We start from the raw sequence: 12135 nt of genomic DNA, 5'->3' as shown, positions 1-12135 counted from the left end.
ACAACTGTACAGCACTCTGCATACCACACTGCTCGCCCAGCGCCCCCCCCATCCATAGACCTCCCCACCACCTTCTTTACAGTCCCACCATGACAGCTGCACAGCACCCCATATTCCTGAGGGGATTCTGCACCAAAAAATTAAAAATTCTGCACACACAATATTTTAAAATTCTGCAATTATTATTTGTCAATAAATAAATGTGGAGGCTCCAACATGGCAGTGGGGAGCACAGGCCACTGGTTGCATGCAGGTGGGAGATTACCCTGCAGCCTCCCCCCACCCCACCCCGGGACAGGGACTCGGCAGTGAGGCTGCACCCGACTCTGACACAGTGCAAGGGCCAGGCCTGCCCCAGAAATACCCTGGGGCCCTGCCCCCTGTGCCAGGCGCACCATGTGTAGGTGAGCAGGCTCAGTCCAGCAGCAGGATCCAAGAGCAGAGGGACTTAGTGTGGGGGGATCCAGGTGGGGGTAAGAGAGTTCTCTGTGGGGCAATCTGGGTGCGGAGATCTGGATGCACAGAAGCTAATTGGGGGGTTCCAGGTGCAGGGACCATGGGACTCGCAGGGGATCCAGGTGAAGGTGTTTGGGGCTCAGCCGGGTGGGGAGGGGGGCTAGGTGCAGGGGAGGTGGAGTTCATTTGGGTGGGGGTCTAGGTGCAGGTGGTTGGGGCTCAGTGGGGAGGGTGTCTGGGGGAGCTCATGAGGGTAGTACAGATGCAGGGGAGGTGGGGCTTGTCAGGGTGAGGGCTTGTCAGCTTCTGTCCAGGGGATGCCGCATGCTGGGCTCCAGCTTCCGCCCTGCCCCCGCTTTCCCCATCCCCTTGTCTTCCGCATCCCATGCCCCTTCCCCACTGCTCCATCTCCTCCCCAGACTTGGGGGGCAGAGGGGAAACCGCTCCTCAGCATGAGCTGGAGGAGCAGAGCTCCCCTGGCTCCCAGCCTTGGGACTTGGGGGGCAGGGGGAGCCACCTCCCAGCACTCCTCTGGCGGAGGAGAGCGGTCTGGGGCTGGGTCGCTCCACTTCCCGCCACGCGGTGAGTGCAGGGTGGGCCCAACCCCTGCTGCAGTCCCCCAGGACGTAGCTCAGGGGAAGGGGTGGAGTGGGGGCGGGGGTTGGGGCGGAGTAGGGTGGGAAGAGGCAGGGTGGGAGAGGAGGAGGGCCAGGGGCAGCTTTCCTGGCCGGCTCAGCCAGCTGGGGGATCAGGCTGGCTGGGGCCCCTTCTGACTCTGGGCCCGGCGCCATGGTAAACCAGGTACTGCCTCTGCCACTTCCCCCGCCCCCGATCTGCCCTCAGCACACACCCTGAAGAAGCAGCTCTTGTGAAGGCAAAGAGGCCCATGCACCAGAAGTATTCTCCAGGGGCAGGGCTTTCCAGCTGCTTTGCAGCCTCTTCCTGTCATTACGGCACCGGTAGGGTCTGGGGCATTCTGTGTGGCAGAGTCAAAAAGGCTTGTCACTTGGGAGCTGGGACTGGGTGGGACTGGAGGTCGCCATGCAGTGGAGCGGGCTGTGTTTAGTCATTAGAAGCCATTTCCTGTGCTATCTCAGCCAATGTGTACTGGGATTTTGTTTGTGTTGTTGCCAGTATCCAGCTGGCCTCTGAAGTTAATTGAAACAGTCTGACTGGCTAATTTGGATCCCAGTGACATCATAGCTCTCTGCTTCCCACAGCACAATATCTCTCCCAAATGGCTGGAGCATGTTTGCCTTGAATGCTCCTGGTTCATTCAGGAGAGACAGTGACAAAGGGGGCAGAGAGTGGAGACAAAAAGAAACCCCCATAGTGACCAAGTGGAGCAGCAAGAGAGACAGACGCAGACAGACACAGAGGCTACTCTAGTAGATAAGGCACTGGCCTGTATTTCAGGGTTCTACCAGGCCCTACCCCAGCTCTGCCACTGACTACTATGTGACCTTAGGCAAGTCATTTCATCTCTCTTCATCTCTGTTTCCCCTACACGTGTCCTGAGCAAGGCAATGACTTGGGCACAGTTTGTCTTTGCAGTGAGCTTGGCCCCCGAGTTTCCAGATGTTATCTGCTGCTTACTGTGGGTAGAAATCTCTGAGTTAAAATAAGTGGGTTCCCCTCTGCGTGGTGCCATAGGCTGGGGACTATTTGTTTTATATCAATGCAAATGGATCTTTTTTCAACTGTGCCTCCCACTTCATTGTCCCTGATTCGGGCTGTGAGCCTTCTCCCAATACCTGAATATCTGAGAGTAGTTAGCAGCACATACTATCTTAAGCCAACCCAGGTCTGTGAACGAGTGGGATGAGATCCAGTCACTGTGACCTACGGATAGCATACCTCAGCCAACAAATGGCATGTGATATGATCCACCCATCAATTCTGCTCAGAAAGCAGAATGTAGGTCACCTGTCACTATGGTGCCATCCTGGTTGGTCACGATGACTTTTAACTGTCTTGTGGTGTTCATTAGAGAGACAAGGTGGGTGAGGTAATATCTTTTATTAGACCAACTGCTGTTGGTGAGACAGACAAACTTTCGAGCCACACAGAGCTCTTCCTCCCACCTGGGAAAGGTGCTTAGATTGTCACAGCTAAATACAAGATTGAACAGACTGTTTGACATAAGTAATTAGCACATATTCTAAGCAGTGGTGCGCTGGAGCCGGTTCGCACCGGTTCGCTAGAACCAGTTGTTAAATTTAGAAGCCCTTTTAGAACCGGTTGTTCTGCAAGGGACAACCATTTCTAAAAGGGCTTCTAAATTTAACCGGCCAAAAGTGGCACCTTAGGCACCGACTCCATGGGTGCTCCAGCCCTGGAGCACCCAAGGGGAAAATTTGGTGGGTGCAGAGCACCCACCGGCAACTCCCCTCCCTGCCCCACCCCCGGCCCCAGCTCACCTCTGCTCCGCCTCCTCCCCTGAATGTGCTGCCCCGCCCTGCTTCTCCGCCCCCGCAGGCTTCCCGCGAATCAGCTGTTCGCGCTGGAAGCTGAGGCAGGCTGAGAAGCAGGCGGCAGCTTCCCGCTCAGGCCCAGGGAGGCGGAGGTGAGCTGGGGCAGGGGAGCGCGAGGAGGGCCGCCCGCTCCGCAGCAGGTAACCCGGGGGGGGAGGGGGGGGCCACGCAGGGGAACTGCTCCCCGCCCCAGCTCACCTCCACCACCGTCAGCCTGAGCGGGAAGCCACCGTCTGCTTCTCAGCCCTCCCAGGCTTCCCACCGAACAGCTGATTCGCAGGAAGCCGGCAGGGGGGAGGGGGCTTGGAGAAGCAGAGCAGGACGGTGCGTTCAGCGGAGGAGGCGGAGCGGAGGTGAGGTGAGCTGGGGCCGGGCGCAGGGCAGGGATCTGCTGACCCACCAGATTTTCCCCATGGATGCTCCAGCCCCGGAGCACCCAGGGAGTCGGCGCCTAAGACACCACTTTTGATGTGATCGGTGGGGGAGTGGGCGCTCCCCCTTCTCCCCCCCTAGCTACACTCCCCCACCCCTAGGAGCCAGAGAGACCTGCCGGATGCTTCCTGTGAGCTGCCCCAGGTGAGCACCTCCGGGACTCCCCACCTCGTCCCCTGGCAGGTGCCTCTGACTCTTAGGAGTGGGGTGGGCACCCACTACGGTGGCCCACGAGACCCTCCTGCCCGGTTCTGGGGGCAGTCAGGGGACAGGGGAGCGGGGTGGATGGGGCAGGGGTCCTGGGCAGGGAGGCGTCAAGGAACGCAGGGGGGTTGGATGGGGCAGGAGTCCCAGGGGGCGGGGGTGGGCAACGACCCCCTCGTGGGGTGAGGAGGGAACCCATTGTTAAGATTTTGGCAGCTCATCACTGATTCTAAGGGACCATTCCAGGTGAAGTGTCCTGTAGTCATAGGACAAAAAGGGGGCGTTAGTGGGTTACAGATTGTTGTAATGAGCCATAAATCTAGTGTCTTTATTGAGACCATGATTTTTAGTGTCCAGCAGAGTTATAAATTGAAGCTCCCAGGCTCGTCTTTTGAAGGTGTTGTGCAGGTTTCCTGTGAGGATGAGGCCTGAGAGGTCAGACACAGAGAGCTCACCCACACATGATAGGGTGTTTTTGTCTTTTAGAAAAAAGAAAAGGAGTACTTGTGGCACCTTAGAGACTAACCAATTTATTTGAGCATAAGCTTTCGTGAGCTACAGCTCACTTCATTGGATGCATACTGTGGAAAGTATAGAAGATCTTTTTATATACACACAAAGCATGAAAAAATACCTGAAGCAAATACTCACCAGCAACCACATACCACACAACAGAACCACTAACCCAGGAACCTATCCTTGCAACAAAGACCATTGCCAACTGTGCCCACATATATATTCAGGGGACACCATCACAGGGCCTAATAACATCAGCCACACTATCAGAGGCTCGTTCACCTGCACATCCACCAATGTGATATATGCCATCATGTGCCAGCAATGCCCCTCTGCCATGTACATTGGTCAAACTGGACAGTCTCTATGTTAAAGAATAAATGGACACAAATCAGATGTCAAGAATGATAACATTCATAAACCAGTCGGAGAACACTTCAATCTCTCTGGTCACGCGATTACAGACATGAAAGTTGCTATATTACAACAAAAAAACTTCAAATCCAGACTCCAGCGAGAAACTGTTGAATTGGAATTAATTTGCAAATTGGATACAATTAACTTAGGCTTGAATAGAGACTGGGAATGGCTAAGTCATTATGCAAGGTAACCTATTTCCCCTTGTTTTTTCCTACCCCCCCCCCCCGACGTTCTTGTTAAACCCTGGATTTGTGCTGGAAATGGCCCACCTTGATTATCATACACATTGTAAGGAGAGTGGTCACTTTAGATAAGCTATTACCAGCAGGAGAGTCGGTTTGTGTGTGGGGGGGGGTGTGTGTGAGAAAACCTGGATTTGTGCTGGAAATGGCCCAACTTGATTATCATACACATTGTAAGGAGAGTGATCACTTTAGATAAGCTATTACCAGCAGGAGAGTGGGGTGGGAGGAGCTTTTCATGCTTTGTGTGTATATAAAAAGATCTTCTACACTTTCCACAGTATGCATCCGATGAAGTGAGCTGTAGCTCTCGAAAGCTTATGCTCAAATAAATTGGTTAGTCTCTAAGGTGCCACAAGTACTCCTTTTCTTTTTGCGAATACAGACTAACACGGCTGTTACTCTGAAATTTGTCTTTTAGCATTTTCCTGTGTGAGTTCATCAAGAGCGTAGTGAGCATTTAGTTAGCATGACCAGATGGCAAGGGTGAAAAATCGGGGCAGGAGGTGTGGGAGTAATAGGCACCCATATAAGACAAAGCCCTGAATATCAGGACTGTCCCTATAAAATTGGGATATCTGGGTCACCATAAATTTAGTGCACCGGATGAGGTAAACCACCTGTGTAGGACCTTTGAAGCCTGAAAGGTGAGTTGTGGGGAGTGTTGATCATTGTAGCAGACGCAGTGGGGATATGCCTGCAGGTTTTGTATCTGTTATTCTGGCAGGGTCTGGTGCTGCTTTGAATTAGTGTGCTCTTGTGTGTGGGGAGCTTGCTTCTGATGATGAGCTTGGCGAGATTGGGAGGTTGTTTGAAGGCCAGAAGAGGGGGTTCAGGAAAGATTTCTTTCAGGATGGGGTTGTAATTTGGGTTGTAATTGTTTGATGATACCCCGCATGGGTTCCAGTGTGGGGTGGTAGGTGACAACTAGGGGTGTGAGGTCAGAGGGGGCATTATTTTGGTATTGAAGTAGGTTCTCTTGGGGTATTTGGGTGGCCTATGTTCATGGCATTTATGTTCATGTCTGGGTTCTCCTACAGCTGGCTGCCCAGGTCCTGGAAATGAAAGGTTTCGGCTTTGGGTTTGTGGATTCCAAGAAAGATGCAAAACTAGCCAAAAAGCTGGGTAAGTGTTATCGCTAAAGTCTCTGAAAACATGCCCAGAGCACATGGGAAAGGCACCAGACTGGCAGCCCTGGAGAGGGCAGCCAACTGGTTATCCACAGGACAGAATGGTAGTGACAGCTTTCCATGTGCATGCTGCCCCACCCAGCTCTAAGGGAATCATTCACTGTGTAAGGGCCAGAGGAGAGTTCAGGATCCATGGTCCTTTCCCCCATTTAGCTTCCTCGCGGAGACTGCCAACAAAGAAGCCAGTCCTTGCTATTTGTGATGGCTGGATGGAGACTCACAATTCATTTAACAGAGGCCATCAGAGTGTTGTCAGAAGGTAACAACCCTCCAATTCCCTTAAAGAACTAATGGACTTAATATATTTGTACTGTCCAGGAGAGGGCTGGGCAGTACAGAACATTCATTTCTGGGAGGAAATGCAGGACTGGGGTGTGTTGGGGTCACCCTGCAGTATAACCCAGGCTGGTGAGAGTCAGGGTGTGGCTTGCATGTGGAAGGCTGTTTGTGAGCAGCCCAGGTGGGAGCTACTTCAGCAAGGCATTGTAAGGCACCCAAGGTTGCAGGGCAGGGGTGACAGCCCCCCACTGCTCCGGACTATACCTTGGTATGTCACAGTGGCGCAGATTTGAAGCAGTGATGTAGAGCTGAAACTTTCCGTAGTACATCACCAATCCCCAGGAAATCATCCAGTCCCCTAACACATCCCAAGCTCTTCCTGGAAGATTCTCTCCCCTCCCTCCCACCCCTCAGAAGATAGGCACCCATCCCCTTATGACTATGCTCAGGCACTGTTACTAGATCTTTTTTTTTTCTGTCCCTTTTCTCTCTCCTGTTGTTTCTTTTCAAACTCTTTTTTCTCTTCCTCTGAGCATGGTGGTGTTTTTTGTGGCTCTCCTTCCTGCACCCCACTTAGCAGGAGGCTACAAACTTCTTTGGATAGGAGCATTCGCTGGTGGCAGGTTGCCGCTCAATTGAATGCCACAAGAGCAGGGGAGAATAGCTTGGTTCTGTAGCCTGCTTTTTGAGCCTGCAGCTCTATACAAGTGAGCACTCCTGTGGTCCTCTACAATAGGGGCTCCTATGGGAGAAGAGGAAACGGGACTGGCTCTCAAGAAGCCAGTCATTGCATTATTTTGTGGTTTTGGGAGCATATTTACATTGGGAATGGTAGATCTGGAGTCATGCTACTTTCTCCATCTCCAGTGTTCTCCTCTGTCCTCTGCCCCCTAGACTAGTTGTGATAACCCCTACAGGGGCTTGCCTCTCTAGCTGTGAAACATTGCCTTCCCTAAAATGGATTTGAACTGATGACCTACTATAGAGGTGTAAGGTTGCTGCGTTCCACCCCAGGAGTTGCTGCATTTCAAGGGTGGGTGATATCTTTATATCTAGTCTGTGAAGCACTCTGGAATCCATCTATATACATGGTGCCACACAAACATATGCTAGGCCTAGGTGAGTCTTAGAGAGTTTGAGACTCACTTTGGCTTATTGGTCAGTTCTTATTTTATACAGACTTGGCACAACCATCTCTAGGGATCCAGTCACAACAATGAAGTCTAGATCCCAGATCTGAATCCAAACCAATTTTCTGAAAGTTCTGGGGTGTTTGGTTTTGGAACGCCAGTTAGAGCCCAAGATTATTTATTTTTATTATTTGCTTAGCAAAATTCTTGCAGTTTAAAGGGAAAGAGGCCCAAGTCATGAAGCTCACATCTGAATCAGAAACTGAACTTTCTCAAAGTTTGAGAGAAAACTGATCCAGGGTTCCAGATCCAGCCTGTCCCTAGTTGTGACGTCTCTCAGCGGATAGATCAGATTTGTTTCCCACAGGGAACTTTCACTGACAAGTGGGCACACGCAGCTGGGCTGCTAACCATATTTTCCCAGAATGCACAATTAACCCTTTCTGAGCATACTGACCATGTTGTGTCTCTTCATCCCCTTCTTCCAGGTTTGGATGAAGAGGGAAGCCTCTATATCTTCAAGGGGGAGCGTATGATTGAATTTGACGGGGAACTGGCTGCAGATGTCTTGGTTGAATTCCTCCTGGACGTAAGCACAGATAAGATCAGAACTGGGCAAATACTTCCAAAATGTTTTTGCAAATATTCGCCACGAATGAGCTTCAGTCCTATTTGGAACCCCTTCTTGTCTGTTTTCTGCGAACATGCATACATATGATTTTCTTGTTTGAAAACTTCATGAATACTCCCCACCAAGGCTGACACCCAAAGTGTTCACATGGCCATCATGGAATCTCTTTGATTTCCCTCCTCCTGCTTATAAGATGTTCAGTCATCCAATCAGGGAGCAAGAAACAATGCCATGTGATTTAGGTGACCGGTCACACACCACAAATAGTGAATAACTTGCAAATGGCAATACATTTGAATAAAGTGATCATTGATTTGGAAGAAAGAACAAATTAGTTATAATCCAAGTGTGTTCATAGGTAATGTACTAAAAAATAGCTCCGTGATTAAATTATTTGCTGACCAGTTTGCCCATCCCTAGACATGATCAGACATATGAAAACAATGAAATTGCACCAGTGTAAGTGAGAGGAGAATATGGTCGGTAGAACTTGGACCTATCAGGTTATGTTGTCTATTTCTGCCAGTGCACAAAGAGGTACTCGTGCCTGCTGAAAACACAGAAATTATGCTACTGGTCTGACAGATGCTCTCTATTTCTCTACCCTTATTCTTTATTACAAGGAGGGACATCAGCTTGGAAACAAGATCTTTGCTCTAGAGAAAAAATGTGGTCCTGCTCTATGTAGCTCCTTCAATCTGAAGAGCTCCAAGGCGTTTATCAAGGCTTGTGATTATTACTATCTACATTTTGCAGATGGGGACACTGAGAGATGACATGGCAGCCCTGAGCTCATCAGTAACTCATATCTCCAGTCCCCCAATATATTGCTGTAACCACTAGGCCACTCATTTTCTCATGAAATGTTGTCAAATCCAGCTGTTTATCCCCACCTGTTTAAAGATAAATCTGTAATGGGGGCTGGCAGCTAGTTTTCTGGAATAGCAGGAAAAACTCCATCTCTGCCTAAAACCAGCGTAAGTTACAGGAGACCAGAAATTGGTGGCAAGAGATATGGTGCAGGGTGTGGTTTATAACAGCTTACTGCATGGATGGTAGTGACGCTACTTTTAATTTACACTAGTGTAAGTAAGACAAGAATCAGGCCCACAATATGTGTATGCCACTTGTCCTCAGCTTCTCATCTGGAGGATGGCACATCTGTCAGTATTGTGCTGGGTTACTGGGTCAGTACAGACTTGCAGGGAACAATGCTGCATATTGGCTTCCCACCAGAAGGATGCTACTTCTGATATTGCTTCAGGGCTGGGCTCAGGATAGGGATAGGGTCTCTGCTTTGGTGTGATAATGATTCTGTGGCAACGAACTATCAATTGCTGTTATAGGGTTCATATCCTCTGTCGGCCATCCACTAGAGGGCACTATAGTAACAAACACTGGAGCTGTTCTGGCTTTCCATCTAGTTTCTAGTAGGAGGTAGCAGACACACATGATGTACACCCAAGTGTCATTTATTATGCAGCACAAGTCGCTCGGTGTGATGTTTTGTTTGCTGTATTTTGACATGTGCATATAAAACATAGCAGTGACAAAAGAAAGCAAACAAAGATCTTCTCTTCTTTTAACAGGTGCCTTATAATAAAGAAAATCCTAAACAAACAAGGGACAAGAATGACAGAAAATATTTAGTGTGTGAGCAGAATTGTCCCTAAAGAAAATGGGCCCAATTCTCCCTCATACAGGTTTTATACTGGTCTATCTCCATTGGTTCTAGTGCAGTCACTTCTGATTTACACCAGTGTCACTGAGACGGCAATCAGACCAATCCTTTCCTTGTCTGTGGCAGCTTAAGAAATCAAAGGCTGAGATCTGCATTAGACTTGGGTTTGAGCTGCAGACAGGTCTGGAACCCCTCCTTCCCCCAAGTTCTGAGGTGTCTGGATCCCCAGGTTTGATATAACCCACTGCACAGATAGGGTCAGCCATAAAATTCAGATCCAGATCCAAACTTTCCAGAAGTCCCTGGTAGCACTGGGCCTAACTCTGACTGGCCTTTGAAATTACATTGTCACCCAGCATCATTCATTTGTTTACAGTGTCTTCCCTCTTTAACCTCAACCATTTGCACTAAAGGAACTCAAATAACCTCATGCTGATAATCAATAATCAATAGTTTATTAATAATCAATAACCAATAATTGGTAGGAATTTTAACTGTGATTATATATTTAGTGAGAAGCGTTCTCTCCAGTTCAGATTAGTTTAATAATAACAGACCTCTGATAAGTCAGTTTTGATTGTATTTATTAATCAAACATTTAAGAAAGACAGTATATACACAGGGAGGCATACAATTACCAATAACCATGGAAGACCTTCCCTGTACTTTCTAACAGTTGGCATCCAGTCTGCCAGTGATCTTACTTCCCCTCTGAACAATCACACCCTTGTTACCCTTATTGTGTATCATTCTGGTCTTTATCTAATTTCTCCTTCTGGTACATACATCTCCTTACCTTATTTCCAAGGTTCCCTGTTCCATTGCAACTCTCCAACTGTCTTATCACCTAGTGGCTGTTCAGTGAATATGCCCTTTTTTGGATCATTTCATCTGTTACACATCTTGCAGCCAGCATACTGTAAGAATAGATCTTAAAAATAGCATTCAAAATAAGCGAAGGGTTAGGTTACTGCACAGTAAAATTCCAGTCTTTGTTAGATATCGTTATCTTAACTGCAAAGCATTATGGGAGTGTTGCTCCCAGGCAAACCTTAACATCTTTCTTGGCCTATCTTAAGTGTCAACACTCAACCTCATCAACAGCTACGCTCCCAACCACCCCTCCAACTTCTCTCAGCTGCTGATCACTCATCCCCCCCGCTTCCCCACAACACAAGACACCCACCATCCTGCCTCCTAACCCTCATTCCCCCACCCCACCAGGTTCTCTGTGATCCTTTGGGCTGCTGATTGCTCCTTCTGTCTTCCCACAGCAGACCTATTCCTCACCCAGCTATCCTACCCTCATACAAACCCCCTGGAGATGTCCCATCCTGTGGCCAGGTCCCAAATTCTCCCTGTCCACCTCCTTTCTGTCAACCATTCACTTCCCTGGTCCAGACTTCTTTACAGACAGCTCCCTTTGAGGGTGCTCTCAGCCAACTCAACTCTTGGGTTCCTTGCCTCAGCGCTGGGTTGGGAACCTGCCATGGAGGTTGGGTAAGGTTCTGGCAGCAGGGAAGCAAGCTAAGACCTCCCCTTTAGGCCCTCTGTAAAAGTAGCCTGTAGGAGGCTGGTGCTGCAAACATAGGATTGCTTATCAAATACATTTGTCATGGCAGTTGCTGGAGGACCCCGTGGAAATCATCAACAGCAAGCTGGAGCTACAGGCCTTCGACCGCATTGAGGATGAGATCAAACTCATTGGCTACTTCAAAGGAGAAGACTCTGAACGTGAGATTGACCTGTTCCTTGCTCTAGTCTGGATGGGCTTTAGGAACAAGGTGGGGGATTCCTGATCAGGGATCTTAAGAGGGGAGGGTGTGCCAAAGAGGGTCAAAATCTCTGCCAACAGGTGGAGGTGGGCTGAGAGCACCTGGAAATTTCTATCTGCTCTTTACATTTGAGCTTATTCACATGTTAAATAAAACAGCAAAAAACTGTATAGCAAAAGCATAGGTGTTCGGATCCTAATCCCACTGTAGGGTGGTAGGCGCTGCTGTTCTGGAACAAACTATTGGCCCATCTACTCTGGTTTCCTATCTCCCTGCCACAAGTCATCCAGCTAGTCCTGTATCCTGTCTCTAATAATGGTCCACGGCGGATGTTTCAGAGGATGATGCAAACCCTCCAAAACAAAGCACCTATCTGTGCAATGCTTATACTATAGTGAGAAGATGCTCTTGACTGCAGCCAGGGAGCTGATATCACCAGTCATAGAGGAAACTCACCCTCTCCTCCACCCCCACAGTGATGGCTAAGGGAGCTTGTATGGTCATCCAGGAACTCACTGAAATCATTAACACTAGTTCAGCTGAACAGGACTTTCCAGCTGATGGTACATTTCTCAGACCAAGCTGCAGCTTTGTGTGTGGGAGGGTGGCTGCGGGCACTCTTGTCATGGGTAGGAGTTGGGACCAGAAATTTACCTTGCCCAGTAGGGCTGCTTGAAAAAGTATTTGCATGGCAGCATTGCCTGC

At 49.2% G+C, this 12135-nt stretch overlaps 1 protein-coding gene across 1 annotated transcript in view; it reads left to right on the top strand.

The window, feature by feature from the left end:
• CASQ2 (calsequestrin 2) overlaps positions 1 to 12135 on the top strand; it is a 52411-nt gene that overhangs the window by 19846 nt on the left and 20430 nt on the right. Inside the window, exons 2-4 of the mRNA XM_007062074.3 lie at positions 5785 to 5869; positions 7832 to 7932; positions 11278 to 11389. Of these exons, the coding sequence (XP_007062136.1) occupies positions 5785 to 5869; positions 7832 to 7932; positions 11278 to 11389 (298 nt within the window). The remainder of the gene's footprint in view (positions 1 to 5784; positions 5870 to 7831; positions 7933 to 11277; positions 11390 to 12135) is intronic.

Source organism: Chelonia mydas, chromosome 1 (genome assembly GCF_015237465.2).
Source record: "Chelonia mydas isolate rCheMyd1 chromosome 1, rCheMyd1.pri.v2, whole genome shotgun sequence".
NCBI classification, from domain to species: Eukaryota; Metazoa; Chordata; order Testudines; family Cheloniidae; genus Chelonia; species Chelonia mydas.
Note: the sequence above shows the minus strand (reverse complement) of the source record. Positions and strands in the feature narration are given on the sequence as shown.